This window comes from Macaca fascicularis, chromosome 16 (genome assembly GCF_037993035.2).
Source record: "Macaca fascicularis isolate 582-1 chromosome 16, T2T-MFA8v1.1".
NCBI lineage: Eukaryota > Metazoa > Chordata > Mammalia > Primates > Cercopithecidae > Macaca > Macaca fascicularis.
The window spans coordinates 47,642,119-47,660,487 of NC_088390.1; the positions used below are offsets into that span (position 1 = coordinate 47,642,119).

The 18,369-nt window shown below is 39.2% G+C and overlaps 1 protein-coding gene across 44 annotated transcripts in view; it reads left to right on the forward strand.

Annotated features, from left to right (window-relative positions):
- Positions 1-18,369, forward strand: part of TRIM37 (tripartite motif containing 37) — a 140,205-nt gene that overhangs the window by 43,478 nt on the left and 78,358 nt on the right. For all 44 annotated transcript variants that reach the window (XR_010581795.1, XR_012425575.1, XR_010581793.2 and 41 more), the window contains 6 exons: positions 277-358; positions 1,819-1,895; positions 6,087-6,266; positions 11,275-11,389; positions 12,899-13,114; positions 14,460-14,596. Coding sequence is in view for 41 of the 44 variants with exons in the window: in XM_074019113.1 (XP_073875214.1) it covers positions 277-358; positions 1,819-1,895; positions 6,087-6,266; positions 11,275-11,389; positions 12,899-13,114; positions 14,460-14,596 (807 nt within the window). In the remaining 3 variants the exon portion in view is untranslated. The remainder of the gene's footprint in view (positions 1-276; positions 359-1,818; positions 1,896-6,086; positions 6,267-11,274; positions 11,390-12,898; positions 13,115-14,459; positions 14,597-18,369) is intronic.

Below are 18,369 nucleotides of genomic sequence, written 5' to 3' on the forward strand. Positions count from 1 at the left end.
TATTCCTTTTCCCTTAAATGTCACAATTTTGAGGGTTTTTTTTTCCCCTGAAACTTAAAAGATATTGCTGAATATTTCAGTATTTTTAAATTCTCTTTATTTCAGAATGTAAGCATATCTAAACTTTTACAGTGGAATTTTGACCTCATCAGTCACCTTGTTATTTGTCTAAGATTTCAAATATGTAGCAAAGAAACTGGTTGGTCTTTCTTTTTGCCTGTTGCCATTTCACAACAGTTTTGATCTTGGTATTTGGTTGGTTTTCTTTTTCGTTAGCACTTTGCGTCAGAGAGCAGATCCTGTTTACAGTCCACCTCTTCAAGTTTCAGGACTTTGCTGGAGATTAAAAGTTTACCCAGTAAGTTTTTGATGTTTCTAATAAAGTTTGAAACCAATGTCTTTCTTTCAGAGTTCTGTAGTACACTAGTTTGATTACTGAGACTGTTAACTCTTCTTATTTTTTGTTCCATATGCTGTCCTCGTTCCCTGTTCCCCTTCTCCCTCCATGTTAGACAACTGTTTGTCCTCACCTAGTTCTCTAATATATTCTGCTGGAAGGCCTGTTGGAAACAATATTCCCTGAGTTCTCATATGTTGAAAACAGTTTTTGCCCTTTATATTCTAAGGCTAGTATTGCTGGGTATAAAATCCTTGGCTCATATTTTCTTTCATTGGGTATCTTCAATATGCAATTCCATTTTCTTTAGGAAAAGTGTTATAATAAACTATTTTTCTTTACTTTTAAAGATGTTTGGTGATATTACCTAGATGCTAAATAATCTTTTTGAGTCCAGTAATTTACTATTACACATTTTAGTCCTCCTGGGTTAGTATGCTTAGTTACACACTAAAGTCTTTCAATATGTAGTTTCAGATTTTTTTTTTTTTTTAAGAAAAGTTTTGTATAATGGGATTATACAATAATATATAATCTTTTGTGTCTGGCTTTATTCACCTAGCTGATGATTCATTTATTCATTGATATCTATTGAGTGATTATCATGTCAAGCCTCAAAAGTTGCCTCAGGTCGTTTCAAGCAAGGTAGACCAAAAATGAAGGGGTTAATAGTACTTGTACCCCTCTGTAGTCATGCCCCAGTAGACACTGTAGATGTATAAGGATCTCTGTTCTCAGCCTTCATTGTCTCATTGGGGGAATAGATGTTTAAACAAGTAGTTATAATAAATGTGATTCTTTTAAAACATAGACACCTGAAGTACTAGGGCAATACATAGGAAGTAATTATCTCTTTTTTTAAAAGAGTCTTGCCCAATTAAACAAAAAGGGAGTAATTATCTTTATAAAAATAAAATCTATAGTAGAGACTTAAACAACTTCTCAATCTCTAGACAGAATCTTATATGGAATTCTGACATTAAAATCATACAGAAATTGTATTTAATTACTTTCAGCATAGGGTATTACCTTTTTGTATGTTGGTCTTAAAAATTAATTTTTGGTTTAAAATTTCTTTTTGCCTCATTTCTAATGAAATTATTTTTCCCATTAGGGTCTTGGTTTTTTGTTAAAGTTGATTTGTAAGAGTTCTATATATGTTAAGACTCTTAACCTTTCTCATGGTTGTTGATATTTCCCTTCATTTCTGTGCCTTAGTAGTTTCGCTTTTTTTTAAATACACAGAAGTTTAAAGTTGTTAAGAACTCAAATCTATTGGTGTTTGGTTTTTTTTTTTTTTATTTCTTCCATTGCTTTGAGGCTTAGAAGTATTTCTCAATCTAGATATCAGATGTTAATCTGCATTTTGTTTTATTGTGGCTTAATTTTTTTTACACTTCAACTGATTATTCTTCTTTTAGGATGGAAATGGAGTTGTGCGAGGTTACTACTTATCTGTGTTTCTGGAACTCTCAGCTGGCTTGCCTGAAACTTCTAAGTAAGAAGTGTAATTAAATAACAACCTTACTGTGCGTTTACATACATTCCCCCTAGCAATTTTTGCTAATTTTTATTTTTGTTAATTACTGTATTGGTATATCTGTTAAGATGTAGAGTAATATGAAATTATTGACATCATAGGATGGTATAGATTGGCAGTTCTCAAACTGTTTGGTCTCATACTCTTAAAATTATTGGGAACCCCAAAGAGTTTTTGTTTATATGGATTACATATATTGTTATTTTCTGAGTTAGAACTTAAAACTGAAAAAAAATTATATAAAATTTTAATTCACTTTTGAGGTAACAACAAGCCTGTTGCCTACTAACATAAATAACATTTTTAAATGAAAAGTAACTATTTTCCTAAAAAAATATATTTTTAAGAAAACTTGTATTGCTTTGTGTTTTTGGAAATCTCTTTACTATCTGGCTTAAAAGAAGACAACTGGATTCTCATCTGTTTTTATATTCAATTTTTTAAAAATATCATTTTGATTGAAATACATGTATAAAATTTGGCTGCAGAGTTCTACAACCATCACCAACATCTAATTTTATAACATTCTATTTACGCCACAAGGAATCCCTGTACTCATTATCTGTCACTTCCCATTCCCCCTTTCCTTCAGTCCCTGAGAACCACAAATGTACTTTTTGTCAAGGAGGAATATTTTTTAAAGTGGTTTTAGATAATTGTGGATCTTCTTTGATATTACATCCAAACTGAACAAGTAGTAGGTTGTTAAATGTTATTTATAATGTGGGATCTGGAATCATATTAATGATTTTTTTTTTAACTCTGTTACATGAAATCTCTTAGTTTGGTATGGAATGTCTGCTTTCAGCTAACATGAATCAAGAGGGATGAGATCTACGCATTTTCTTGCAACAACCAAAAAAAAACTTGATGAAACATTTTCTAGATACTGGACATGGTGGTAACAAATGAAAACAGTCCCTGAGAGATGAAAAACACAAACCAGCTCTGTGATTTCTCCAGCTTACAGCCTTGAGAGAGTTTTCAGGCTGCAACACAGGGAGGAGCTGGGTTCTACTGAGGTAGAACCTGGCAGACTTAGTTGAGGGGATAGTGCTGAGAGTCTAGAAAGGACAATGTAGCTAGAGCGCATTGGACAAAATACCAGAGAGGAGAAAGCTGCAGAGACTGAAGTCTAGAGATCTGTAATAGGTTCCCCTTGAGTATTCAGCAGAGTACTTATCAGGGCATATGTGTGAGGAAACTACCTGAGATTGGGGAAAGAACTGCCTGACAGGATTAGAGGGGATAGTGATTGCCTGGTGTTCACACGGGGCCAGGAACTGTGTCTGTTGCAACCAACCACGGTGGAGAAATTTGTAATTCATGGGTCATTGGGTATAACGCTAAGGAAGTTTTTGCCTTGATAGCAGAAATTAGCCCTAGACTGAACACTGCTCTGGACCCGCCTAACAAAAGTGAGACCTGAAAGGATCAAATTGTTTTCAAGTAACTTAACTGCATCCCGGAAGGAATCTCAAGAAAATTTATAAGGTTGCTGAAGTATCTAACATCCAACAAAGTAAAATTTACAGTGTCTTTTGTTCAGTCAAAGGTTAATATGCCAGACTGGCTGGCACATACCTGTAATCCCAGCACTTTGGGAGGCCAAGGCGGGCGGATTGCTGAAGACCAGGAATTTGAGACCAGCCTGGGCAATATGGTGAGACCTTGCACACGTCTCAGCTACTCAGGAGGTTGAGGCAGGAGGATTGCTTGAGCCCAGGAAGTTGAGGCTGCAGTGAGCTGTGTCTGCACCACTGCACTCCAGCCTGAATGACAGAGTGAGACCATGTCTCAATTTATTTATTTACGTAATATATTTTGAGTCTCACTTTATCACCCAGCTTGGAGTACAGTGGCATGATCTCAGCTCACTGCAACCTCTGCCTCCCAAGTTCAAGCAATTCTCCTGCCTCAGCCCCCCAAAATAGCTGGGATTACGGGCATGCAACACCACGCCCAGCCAATTTTTGTATTTTTAGTAGAAACGGGGTTTCAGCATATTGGCCAGGCTGGTCTTGAACTCTTGACCTCAGGTGATCCGCCCACGTCAGCCTCCCAAAGTGCTGGGATTACAGGTGTGAGCCGCTCTGCCTGGTCAAGAATTCTTTATATATTTTGGATACCAAACCTTTATCAGACATGTGATTTGCAGATAGTTTCTCCCATTTGGTAGGTTGTCTTTTTACTTTCTTGATAATGTCCATTAATGCACAAAAGTTTATAAACTGTATCTTTGTCTTTTTGTAAACCTGAAAATTTTACAAGATTGGATATATAAATCAGAATATATTGGCTTTCCCAGTGTATACTTCTTTTCTTTTTGAGACAGGGTCTTGCTGTGTCACTGAGGCTGGAGCACAGTGGCACAATTATGGCTCAATGCAGCCTCAGCCTCCTGGGCCCAGGTGATCCTCCTGCCTCAGACTCCCAAGTAGCTGGGACTACGGGAATGCACTACCATACCCAGCTAATTTTTTTGTTTTTTGTTTTTATAGAGACGGGGTTTCACCATGTTGCCCAGACTAGTCTCAGACTCCTGGGCTCAGGCGATCCACCCACCTCGGCCTCCTAAAGTGCTGGGATTACAGGTGTTAGCCACTGTGTCCAGCGTGCTTATTTTCTTTCTCTTTTTCTTTTCTTCTTAACTTTATTTTAGGTTTGGCGTTACGTATGAAGGTTTGTTACATAGGTAAACTCATGTCATGGGGGTTTGTTGTACAGATTATTTCATCACCCAGGAATTAAGCCCAGTACCTGATAGTTATCTTTTCTGTTCCTCTCCCTTTTTCCACCCTCTACCCTCAAGTATACCCCAGTGTCTGTTGTTTCCTTCTTTGTGTTCATAAGTTCTCATCATTTAGCTCCCACTGTGTAAGTGAGAACATGTGGTATTTGGTTTTCTGTTCCTGCATTAGTTTGCTAAGGATAATAGCCTCCAGCTCCATCCTTCCATGTTGCACAAAAAACATGATCTCGTTCTTTTTTATGGCTGCATACTTATTTTCTATTAGGAAATTTTATAGCCTTTGATTTTCTGAATACACAATAATTTACTTTGCTATAACTTGTGCTGGAAAAATACAGTAGAGTATTTCAAAATTTGTATTTTAAAATTGCAAGGTGATAAACCTCAAAGGATAATAGAAATAACAGAATATTTATGTATGAGGAAACATGTAGTGAATATAAGGAAAAAATATTGCATTAATAAAACAAAAGCAACTTTGAATTACTTCTTTATTCAAAATTTATTTATGTTTTGAGGTGTTGTTTTATACCTAATATATTGGTAAACATCTTTATGAGGAAAAAAGGACCTAGTACCATTCATGTTTTGGTGGTTCATTCAAAATACTGCTGTTTTGGCCGGGTGCAGTGGCTCACGCCTGTAATCCCAGCACTTTGAGAGGCCAAGGAGGGTGGATCATCTGAGGTCAGGAGTTTGAGACCAGCCTGGCCAACATTACGAAACCATGTCTCTACTAAAAATACAAAAAATTAGCTGAGTGTGGTGGCGTGCGCCTGTAATCTCAACTACTTGGGAGGCTGAGGCAGGAGAATCACTTGAACCAGGGGGCAGAGGTTGCAGTGAGCTGAGACCCTGCCACTGCCCTCTAGCCTGGGCGACAGTGAGACTCCATCTCAAAAATAAATAAATAAATAAATAAATAAATAAATAAAAACTGCTCTTTTTCTGATTGGGCGTGGTGGCTCACACCTGTAATCCCAGCACACTGGGAGGCCAAGGTGGGTGGATCACCTGAGGTCAGGAGTTCAAGACCAGCCTGGCCAACATGAACCACCGTCTCTACTAAAAATACAAAATTAGCCAAGCATGATACACACCTGTAATCCCAGCTACTCTGGAGGCCGAGACAGGAGAATCACTTGAACCTGGAGCCAGAGGATGCAGTGAGCTGAAATCGCACCACTGTACTCCAGCCTGGGCAACAAGAGTGAAACTCCATCTCAAAAAAAAAGCCCAAAATACTGCTGTTTTTATAAATGATAAAAGAAATGTAATTGCATATATCAATAAGGTTTCCTCTCAGGTGATTACTTAGTGACCTTAATGTTTAGATGAGTTTGTCTTTTATTCTTATTTTACTAACTGTATAGTAATGGTCTGTTTTTCAATTTTAGATATGAATATCGTGTAGAGATGGTTCACCAGTCCTGTAATGATCCTACAAAAAATATCATTCGAGAATTTGCATCTGACTTTGAAGTTGGAGAATGCTGGGGCTATAATAGATTTTTCCGTTTGGACTTACTTGCAAATGAAGGATACTTGAATCCACAAAATGATACCGTGATTTTAAGGTAATAGGAAAAATTTAATGTTGTGGTTTTTATTGTGGGGAAATAATATCATTGGAACTGTATTTCAAAGATCATTTGGTTAACAAAGATGAATATTGAAATTCATACTAACTATAACCTTATCACTTTCTTAACTGTTTTATTTAAGTGGATAATAATCAAAAATTTGTAGTCAAAAAGTCAAACTTTTTTTTTGACATCTAGTTAGTAATTTCATTAAAGATATGCCGGGTGCGGTGGTGCGCTGGTGTTTCCATCTACTCTGGAGGCCGAGATGGAAGGATAGATTGGGCCCAGGAGTTTGAGACCAGCTTAGGAAACATAATGAGACCCCCATCTCTTTAAAAAGAAAAAAAAAATGTGTGTAGGGAGGAAACTACAACTTCCAGTAAATATAGTAATGTTCCATTTATCTGTTGAACTTCTAGTGACCTCACCGTTTGGAAATCTAAGAATAGTGAGAGATAAAGTGTTGATTTTTTTCACTTCACAGTGCATTTTATATTTGAGTGACTGGTTTTACAACTTAATTTTATAAAGCAGCTATCAGTTCTTTGTGAATAACAGAAAATTAAAAGAAGAATCAAGATGAAAGTTGATGAAAATGAGCAATTTTCTACTTTTTTCTTAAACTTTTATTTTAGGTTCAGGGATACTTATGTAGGTTTGTTATACAGGTAAACTCACATCGTGGTGATTTGCTGTACAGATTACTTCATCACCCAGATACTAAGCCTAGTACCCAGTAGTTATTTTTTCTGATCCTCTCCCTTCCATCCTCAAGTAGGCCCCAGTGTCTATTGTCTCCCCTCTTTATATCCCTGAGTTCTCATCATTTAGCGCCTTTTTTTTTTTTTTGAGATGGAGTCTCCCTCTGTCTCCCAGGCTGGAGTGCAGTGGCGCAATCTCGGCTCACTGCAAGCTCCGCCTCCCGGGTTCACGCCATTCTTCTGCCTCAGCCTCCTGAGTAGCTGAGACTACAGGTGCCCGCCACTGCATCCGGCTAATTTTGTTTTTGTATTTTTAGTAGAGACGGGGTTTCACCGTGTTAGCCAGGATGGTCTCAATCTCCTGACCTCTTGAGCCACCCGCCTCGGCCTCCCAAAGTGCTGGGATTACAGTCCTGAGCCACCGTGCCTGGCCCATTTAGCTCTTAAATAATAAGTGAGAACATGTGGTATTTGGGAAAACCATCAATTTTTTTTTTTTTTTTTGAGACAGTTTTTCTCTAGTTGCCCAGGTTGGAATGGAGTGCAGTGGTACGATCTTGGCTCCCTGCAGCATTCGCCTCCCAGGTTCAGGCGATTCTCCTGCCTCGGCCTCCTGAGTAGCTGGGATTGCAGGCATGGGCCACCACGCCCGGCTAATTTTGTACTTTTATTAGAGACGGGGTTTCTCCCTATTGGTCAGGCTGGTCTCGAACTCCCGACCTCAGGTGATCCACCCACCTCGGTCTCCCAAAGTGCTCTGATAACAGACGTGAGCCACCACGTCCAGCCAAAACCATCAATTTTTTATTGTTGATTGTTGGTTTAGTATTTACAAGAAAGGACAGAATATAAATACTGACTATAAAACAACAGCCCTATTTAGCCAGGCATGGTGGCTCACGCCTGTAATCCCAGCACTTTGGGAGGCTGAGGTAGGTAGATCACCTGGGGTCAGGAGTTTGAGACCAGCCTGGCCAATATGGTGAAATCCTATCTTTACTAAAAATACAAAAATTAGCCAGCCTGTGGTGGCACGCACCTGTAACCCCAGCTACTCAGGATGCCGAGGCAGGAGAATCGCTTGAACCTGGCAGGTGGAGGTTGCAGTGAACCGAGATTATGCCACTGTACCCCAGCCTGGGCGACATAGCAAGACCCCATCTCAAAAAAAATAATAATAAAGTAAATAAAAACAACAGCCCTGTTTAACGTGGGGTAGTCTTTACACAGGTCAGAAGTTTTTGGGCATCAGCTGGGCGCCGTGGCTCATACCTGTAATCCCAGCACTTTGGGAGGCTGAAGTGGGTGGATCACCTGAGGTCAGGAGTTCAAGACCAGCCTGGGCAACATGGTGAAACCCTGTCTCTACTAAAAATACAAAAATTATTTGGGCGTGGTGGTGGGCGCTTGTAATCCCAGCTACTTGGGAAGCTGAGGCAGTTGAATCGCTTGAGCCCAGAAGGCAGATGTTGCAGTGACCCGAGATTTCACTAGTGCACTGCAGCCTGGACAACAAGAGTGAAACTCTGTCTTAAAAAAACAAAAAACAAACAAAAAAAGATGTTTGGGTATCATTACATGATGTTATAATTTGATGATTAAAATGAGAACTTGAATATTTAAAAAAGAGATTAAAATACGTTCGTAACTGAGAAGTTTCAGAGTATTTAGCAGTTTAAGAAGTTCTCATCACAATTTGAAACTTTTTTTTTCTTGAGAGTGATTTAATGTACTCCTAAATTTCCCTTATTCAGAGCTCTTTGTTCTTGAGCATACTGGACAGATCATATCAGCATTTACTCTTAGGTGTTTTCCATAGCTTTTCTGGAAGTGTAAAGAAGTTTAACAAGGGATATGATTTTCAGTGTAGGGAAAAAGATTCATGTTTTTGTTATTGTTTTGTTTTGTTTTGTTTAGAGGCAGTGTCTTGCTATATTGCCCAGTCTAGTCTAGAATTCTTGGGCTCAAGTGATCCTCCTGCCTCAACTTCCCAAGTAGGTGGGATTACAGGTGCATGCCACTGTGCCTGGAATCATGTTTTTTGAAGGGAGGGATTATTTTAGTTATCTTCATATAGCTTTTCAGACTTTTGGGGTTTAATGTTCGCCAAGAGAAGTAATTTATTGCTTTTCATGCTTCAGCCATAGAGAGAATTACAAAATTATTCAACTATCAATTTTACCAACCTACAAAAGACCCATTTTCTTATAGTCTTAGTTTCATCCTTATTACTGTTATATATTAGTACAGAAACAAATTCTTGTTAGGACATCATTTTTTTAAAGCAACATTGAGTCTGTACCATATGCCTGACACTGAGTTGCTAATAAGAAAAATATAGACATGGTTTTTGTCCACAGGGAACTCAAGATGAAATTGGCAGATAAAAAAAGAGTTTACTACACTCTTATTATAAAATAATGCTATAGTAGCACCATAAGTAAATTGCTATGAAATTCGTGGATAGGGAGCTTCTCATTATCGTATTATATTTATTTATTTAATGAAACATTGCTCAAACTTTAAACCTCATTTAGTTCAAGATTCTGGTGGAACTTTATTAGAAAGTTATTTAAGGCTTTTCTGTAACTATGAATATATATTTCATTCTTTCATTAAAACAGAAAGTTAAGAAAATTTACCTGCTGCTTGGTTTTGTTTTAATGGCAAAATATTATAATGCTCAGGGTTAACCACTGGTTTAAGTCATTCAAAGAAAATAATAGTGTTCAGACGATCTTACTTTAATGTCTTACCAATGGGTGCTTCCTAGACTGTGAATCATCTCTGCTCAGTTCAGTTCAGAACATACTTTAATCTGTTTATTTTATTTTATTTTTATTTTGTATTATATTATATTATATTAGAGACGGAGTTTCGCTCTGTTGCCCAGGCTAGAGTGCAGTGACATGATCTCGGCTCACTGCAACCTTTGCCTCCCAGATTCAAGTGATTCTCCTGCCTCAGCCTCCTGAGTAGCTGGGATTACAGGCGCCCACCACCATACCCAGCTAATTTTTGTACTTTTAATGGAGATGGGGTTTCACCATGTTGGCGAGACTGGTCTTGAACTCCTGACCACAGGTGATCTGCCCGCCTCGGCCTCCCAGAGTGCTAGGATTACAGGCGTGAGCCACTGTGCCCAGCCAATCTCTTTTTTTAAAAAAAAATACTCAAGTTCTCATTTTGATAATCCAAATATAGCATATAATGATGCCCAAAAACTTCTGACCTATCAAGACTACCCCAACATTAAATAGGACTGTTGTTTTATAGTTGGTGTTTATGTTCTGTCCTTTCTTGCATGAGTATTCTTGACTGAAACTAGGTATATACTGCCAGATAACTGTTAAATGGTCAGTAGGTTCTTACGCTAAGGTGTAAAATCCTAGAAAAAAATGGACAGCTAACATTGTGTAACTGGGTAAAAGGCTGGAAGGAATGAAAGAGAGGTAGATATCCAAATTAATCTTGCCTTGTGGTGTTTCCTTTCTTCAAAAACACCTTCACACATGCACTGCAATTTTTTCACTATAAATATAGTTACGTTAGGCTATGTAACAAAGGTAGAGGTTTGCTTTAGTAAGTATTAGTTTTTTTAAAAATTAAAACAACTGGATAGATTAAGTTTCTGTCATTTATATATTAATATGATTTTATGTAGATGCAGTACTTTTTTTTCCTAATCTAAGCTGAAATAATGCCATATTGTAATAAGGGCAATTTTGATTGCTATCTTGAAGGGTTCGGGATATAGTTTATTTAGAGCATGTAACTCTTTGGGGGACAGTAAAGCAATCCTGGGTGGTTGACCCAGTAAATGATTTTTTTCTGAGGGGCAGGAAATATGGGAATGTGAGATGGAATAGAGAAATATAAAGAGCAGCATTTAAAACTTTGTATTTTGCTAGGGCCTGATTTAGGGAAGAAAGGGATAAGAGTTATCTTTCTCCTTATAGGAGGGAACTGCATGGTATATGGCTCTCTTCTTCCCAACTCATGATCATCATCATATTTTAGTTGCATTATTATAATATGCCTTAGTAGGTTAGTTTGGGGAGCTTAACTACAATGTACAATGTACTTTAGAAAGGTAGTTTGAGGACAACTGGATTTTCAGAATCTTGTGTCATAATCTGTGGATTACGTCTATAAACAACAAATACTAGCAGCTCTAAGTTTACGTGAATTTTGGCCTTATAATCAAGTTAACCAAAATTACAGAATTCAAAGCTAGACTCATAATATTTTACCATTTGAATTTTTTTTTTTTTTTAATGTGGCACGATTCTTTTAAGGTTTCAGGTACGTTCACCAACTTTCTTTCAAAAATCCCGGGACCAGCATTGGTACATTACTCAGTTGGAAGCTGCACAGACTAGTTATATCCAACAAATAAACAACCTTAAAGAGGTAAGGAAATATATATTTCTGGTTTAGTGTTTCCTATTGTCCTTTTGGCTTGTTATATTTGTAATTAGATTTAATATATTTATTGCTATTTGTAATTTTGTAGTTTATAATTGGAAAAAAAATCTAGTTATCCTGTTCCCCATCCTTACTGGTTCTGCAGTGTCCAGTTTAGTAACCACTAGTCACATATGGCTATGTAAATTTTTGTTTTACTTTATTTATTTTTTATTTTGGAGACAGGGTCACACTCACTCTCGTTGCCAGGAACAGTTTCCACTAACTGCAGCTTCAGCTTCCCAAGCTTGGGTGGTCCTCCCACCTTAGCCTCCCAGGTAGCTCTGACTTTGAGCAGGTGTCATGGCTAGTTTTTGTATTTTTTATGGAGACAGGGGCTTCTCCATATTGCCCAAGCTGGTCTTGAACTCCTGGGCTCAAGCACTCTGCCTGCCTTGGCCTCCTAAAGTGCTGAGGTTACAGGTGTGAGCCACTGTGCCTGGTCTGTAAATTTAACTTGATTAAAATTAAAAATTTAATTCCTTAGTTGCAGTAGCCACATTTCAAGTGCTTGCATTGGGTACTGCAAATCTAGAGCATTTCCGTCATTGCATAAAGTTGTTTTGAACAGTGTGGCTGTAGTTTGAGGTAAGCTCTTTGTGTTTCTGTCAGTGACTTAGTTTCTCTTCCACAAGTTATCTTGGATTTAGAGGATTCTAGGCTATAGCACAATTAAAAGTTGTCCCATCTTGAACTCTTAACTATTATTGAATGAGCACTAGAGAAGATTAATTGATGAATTTTTATTTTACAATGATAAACTGAGGAATGTTTCATTTCCCTTAGGAACTTAGGATGTGGCGGAAGGTTTGGAGTGCTGAGAATCGTTAATAGGTCAGGGAGGAAAATATGAATAAATACATGCTTTCAGAGATTTTCATGTTAAATGTACTATTTAAAACTACCTGTATTCACTTACTGTTTGCTATTTGTATGTTTAGCTTAGGCTGGATATGAAAGAAGGAAGATGAGCATATATGGGGCAGTTTATCTTTGTCATCAATTTTTTTCATAAATAAAAGGCAGTAGGGATTCAGAGAAATAGTTTAAGAAATGGTGCCAAGTGAGGTGGCTCACTCCTGTAATCCCAGCATGTTGGGAGGCCGAGACCAGAAGATCATTTGAGCCCAGGAGTTCAAAACCAGCCTGAGCAACGTAGCAAGATAAATAAAAAATGAAATTAGCTAAGCATGGTGGCACATGCCTCCAGTCCCAGCCACTTGAGAGGCTGAGGCAGTAGGATCTCTTGAGCCCAGTAGTTCAAGGCTTGCAGTGAGCTGTGATGGCACCACTGCACTTCAGCCTGGGCAACAGAGTGAGACAGTTCTCAAAAAATAAATAAGGAAAGAAAGAAATGGTTTTAGGAGCGTCTGGATGCATTTTTTTTTAGCTAGAAACATCTTTTACTGTGCCAGTGAGCTATGGCTAATATTTGTGCTTTTCTTGTTTTAAAAGAGACTTACTATTGAGCTATCTCGAACTCAGAAGTCAAGAGATTTGTCACCACCAGATAACCATCTTAGCCCCCAAAATGATGATGTTCCGGAGACACGAGCTAAGAAGTCTGCGTGCTCTGACATGCTTCTTGAGGGTGGTCCTACTACAGCTTCTATAAGAGAGGCCAAAGAGGATGAAGAAGAGGAGGAGAAGATTCAGAATGAAGATTATCATGTAATAATGAGGCCAGTTTTAGATTTTTGTGTTTGATAAAAGAAACAGTAGAATCATGGCTTTTAACGTATTATGCGCTGAAACAGTAGGCTAAAAATATTGTCCATTGATTTCCATTAGTAATGTATATATGCCCTTATGTAAATGTTAATAAGTCAGAAGTTGTTGAATCAAAGCATTTCAAGATTCTGAAATAATACATTCTATAAAACAAACTGTGATGTACATTTTAAAAACTAAACTACCATAAATTGTGGATTTTAAAAGTGTGTTCTGGCCGGGTGCGGTGGCTCACACTGTAATCCCAGCACTTTGGGAGGCCAAGGTGGGCAGATCACATGAGGTCAGGAGTTCGAGACCACCCTGGCCAACATGGTGAAACCCTGTCTCTACTAAAAATACAAAAATTAGCTGGGTGTGGTGATGCTTGCCTGTAATCCCAGCTACTTGGGAGGCTGAGGTAGGAGAATCACTTGAACCTGGGAGGTGGAGGTTGCTGTGCGCCAAGATTGTGCCACTGCACTCCAGCCTGGGAGACAGAGCAAGACTCCATCTCAAAGAAAAAGAAAAAAAACCAGGTGTTCTATTTTCATTCACTGAAACTAGTACATACCTTGTCATTACTTATGTAGGTAGAATGATTTAGGATTTAGTAGATAACCAGGCTCTATCCCAGCTAAACAACAGCCAGAATCCAGAATAAGAATTTAAGAAGTAGATATTTTTACATAAGAAGGGATGCCTAGATAGTTGTTTTTTTTTGTAGTAATTTTTAAGATGAGATACTTCAGTTTTAAGTTACGTTGAAGGACCCAGTGGGTCGAGAGAATGCACAGATTAAGTGCTTTGATAAACTAGAGATAATAGGGTTTGGAATGGAGCAGTCAGGTAAAGCAGTTAGTCTTTGACAAACTGAGTTAAAGGAAGGGTGGAGTTTGCAGGTAAGGCAGCTGAAAGTTGGGGAAGTTTTTGCTTAATAGTGGGTATTTTTTTTCTGTGCAGATAGGTGACAGTGTTAATTAATGACCTTGATAATGGTAAAATTAGGTAGAACTGAGGAGTGATGGTTTGAAACATAGCTCTGTGAGGAAGCTGATGTGGAATATGTGAAGGATTCCAGTCACACTGAGGGCCCAGCTGAAGGCGGCACGCATAAGTTAGTAAAATGATGTCACTGTGGTTGTGTGATTTTTCTCCACAGGGCTCAGCAGCTGAGGCACAGAAGCAGAAAATAGCTTTTTGATAACTATATTATTCTTTGGTGCTTGGTTTATGGGGTGGATGGGGTGATCAACTGAGTAGAAACATTTGGAATAGATGTCTTGTTTTCTTGGCATTGATCTAGCACGAGCTTTCAGATGGAGATCTGGATCTGGATCTTGTTTATGAGGATGAAGTAAATCAGCTAGATGGCAGCAGTTCCTCTGCTAGTTCCACAGCAACAAGTAATACAGAAGAAAATGATATTGATGAAGAAACTATGTGAGTGTCCCACTTTACTACTGTAAAGCATTTAAGTGGTAATTATTAGAAGCATATTAACTAACTCACCCTTAAAAGTAGGGACATTCAGCACTTTTTTGAAAGGTTGAATCAATAGCCAGTTTTCTCCCTCTAATCTCTGGGCTCTTAGCCAATAATTTTTGTTTTTGTTTTACCTTTTAAATTTGAATTTTGAAATTATTTTATGCCTAAGAAAAGTTCAGAATTCCATATTTCCTTCACACAGATTCATTCACTATTAATATTTTGCTTTATATTTCTCTAATTTTTTTCTGAAACACTTGAGATTGAATATACTTCTCATTGTCTACTTTTCTAAAAACAAGGATATTCTTACATAACTATAGAATAGTTATCAAGATCTGGAAATTAACATTGATGTAATACTGTAACCTTCTAAAAATTTGCCAGTAATGTCCTTTGTCAGGATCACATTGCATTTAGTTGTTAAATCGATTTAGTTATCTTCCATCTGGGTTACTTTTTTAGAAATTTGTTTTTCGGCTGGGCGCGGTGGCTCACACCTGTAATCCCAGCACTTTGGGAGACCAAGGCAGGTGGATCACGAGGTCAGGAGATCGAGACCATCCTGGCTAACACGGTGAAACCCCGTCTCTACTAAAAATACAAAAAGAAATTAGCCGGGCGTGGTGGCGGGTGCCTGTAGTCCCAGCTACTTGGGAGGCTGAGGCAGGAGAATGGCATGAACTCAGGAGGCGGAGCTTGCAGTGAGCCAAGATCGCACCACTACACTCCAGCATGGGCAACAGAGCGAGACTGTCTCAAAAAAAAAAAAAAATTGTTTTTTATGACTAATACTTTTTGAGAAATACAGAATAGTTTATTTTGTAGAAAGTCCCTCAATTTGGATTAGTCTGAAGTTTCCTCATGATTAGATAGAGATTACACAGTTTTGGCAGGGATACTACGGAAATGATAATGTATCCTTTTCATTGCATCATGTGGGAGTGGAGCATGATGTCAATATGTCCCATTACTTGTTAATTTTGATCACTTGGTTGAGGTAGCATCCGCCAGATTTCTGCACTCCAAAATTACTACTTTTTCCTTTATAATTAATAAGTATCTTGTGTATGGGACTGTAAATATCATATTTTTCTTCCTACTTTTTCCTGTGAATTTTGACACCCCTTGATGAGTGTTGCTTGAAAAAGGTTACTGTGTTGATTGCCAAGTGGTGTTTTTCTAATTCCATTATTTCTTATTCATTAGTTGCAATTTAAGGAAGAGCTTTCCCTTCTGCCCTATTGATGAACTAATTAATGAATATCATTAATGTGGATAAATTTTTTTTCTTGAGATGGAGTCTTGCTCTGTCACCCAGGCTGGCATGCAGTGTCACGATCTTGGCTCACTGCAACCTCCACCTCCTGGGTTCAGGTGATCCTTCCACCTCAGCCTCCCGAGTAGCAAGGATTACGGGCACATACCACCACGCCTGGCTATTTTTTTTTGTATTTTTAGTGGAGATGGGGTTTCACCACGTTGGCCAGGCTGGTCTTGAACTCCTGACTTCAGGTGATCTTCCCACCTCAGCCTTCCAAAGTGCTGGGATTACAGGTGTGAGCCACTGCGCCTGGTGATTTTTGGATTTTTAAACCAAGCTTGCCTTCCTGGGACACATCCCACTTGGTCATAGTGTGTAATTTTTTTTTTTTTTTTTTTTTTTGAGACAGAGTCTCACACTGTCACCCAGGCTGAAGTGCAATGGCATGATCTCGGTTCACTGCAACCTCCGCCTCCCAGGTTCAAGCGATTCTCCTGTCTCAGCCTCCTGAGTAGCTGGGATTATAGGCACCCACCACTACGCCTGGCTAATTTTTTGTATTTTTAGTAGAGATGAGGTTTCACTATGTTGGTCAGGCTGGTCTCAAACACCTGACCTCGTGATCCACCGTCTCGTCCTCCCAGAGTGCTGGAATTACAAGTGTGATCCACCTTGCCTGGCCATCCTTTTTTTTTTTCTTTTTTTAATTTGAGACGGTGTCTCTCTCTGTCACCCAGGCTGGAGTGCAGTGGCGCGATACCCACTCTCTGCAAGCTCCGCCTCCCGATTCACACCATTCTCCTGCCACAGCCTCCCGAGTAGTTGGGACTACAGGCTCCCACCACCTGGCCTGGCTAAGCTTTTTTTGTATTTTTAATAGAGATGGGGTTTCACCGTGTTAGCCAGGATGGTCTCGATCTTCTGACCTCGTGATCCGCCTGCCTTGGCCTGGGAGCCATTACACCCAGAAATTTTTTTTTTTTCCAAAGAAAATCTTGCTTTGTGGCCGGGCTGGAGTACTGTGGCATGATTATAGCTCCCCGTAACTTTGAACTCTGGCCTCAAGTGATCCATCTGCTTCAGCCTTCCTAGTAGCTAGGACTACTGGTGTGCATCATCACGCTTGGCTCATGATTCTTTTTATATGTTGCTGGATTCTGTTTGCTAGTACAGTTGTCCCTCAGTATCCTTGTGGTATTGGTTCTAGGACCCCTCCTTGGATACTAAAATCTGAGGATGCTCAAGTCTCTTATATAAAATGGCAGAGTAGTTGCATATAACCTATACACATCCTCCCCTATACTTTAAATCATTTCTAGATTACTTATAATACCTAATACAATGTAAATGCTATGTTGTTATGCTCTATAGTATACAGAATAATGACAAGGGGAAAAAGTCTGTGCATGGCTTTATTTTGTTTTGTTTTATTTATTTTTTTTGAGATGGAGTTTCGCTCTTGTCGCCCAGGCTGGAACGCAATGGCACAATCTCAGCTCACTGCAGCCTCCACCTCCCGGGTTCAAGCGGTTTTCCTGCCTCAGTCTGCTGAGTAGCTGGGATTATACACACCTGCCACCATGCCTGACTAATTTTTTGTATTTTTAGTAGAGACAGGGTTTTGCCATGTTGGCCAAGCTGGTTTCAAACTCCTGGTCTCAGGTGATCCACCTGCCTCGGCCTCCCAAAGTGCTGGGATTACAGGCGTGAGCCCCTGCACCCGGCCAACTTTATTTTTTGAGACAGGGTCTTGGCCTGTCACCCAAGCTGGAGTGCAGTGGTGTTGTGATCACAGCTCACTGCAACCTCGACCTCCTGGGCTCAAGTGATCCTCCCACCTTGGTTTTCCAAGTAGCTAGGACTACAGGTGCTTGCCAACACACCTGGCTAATTTTTAAATTTTTTGTAGAGATGGGGTCTCACTATGGCCTTACTATGTTGTTCTAGGCTGGCCCCGAACTCCTAGGCTCAAGCAGTCCTCCAGCCTCGGCTTCCCCAAGTGCTGAGATTACAGGCATGAACCACCGCACCAGGCCTTAAAAAATATTTTTGATCCACAGTTGGTTGAATGTGCAGATGCAGAGCCCACAGATATAGAAGGCCAACTGTATTTTGTTGATGCTGTTAATAGTGTTGTATGTTTCTCTGAGTGTTGTATGTGTCTCTGCTTCTCCCTGTAGGCAAAATCTCTGAGCCAAAGCTTTGAAGTTGCAGTGAGGATAAAAGTATACCTCCCTTACTTTAGAAGCTGAGTTAACTGGATGTTGGGGACAGTAGCCTTAGTTCTTTCCTTTTCAGGCTTGGGACCTCCACCTTATGAATAAGCTGGGACAGGGATGATCTGGGCCCCAGTATTCTCATCATGCTGCATCCAAGTAGAGCCTCTATTCCACAAGTGGGTCTCAGCAGAAGGGAGTCTCCATGTCTTGGCGGTGTGTGCCTGTACTATAGCATCAGCAATAGG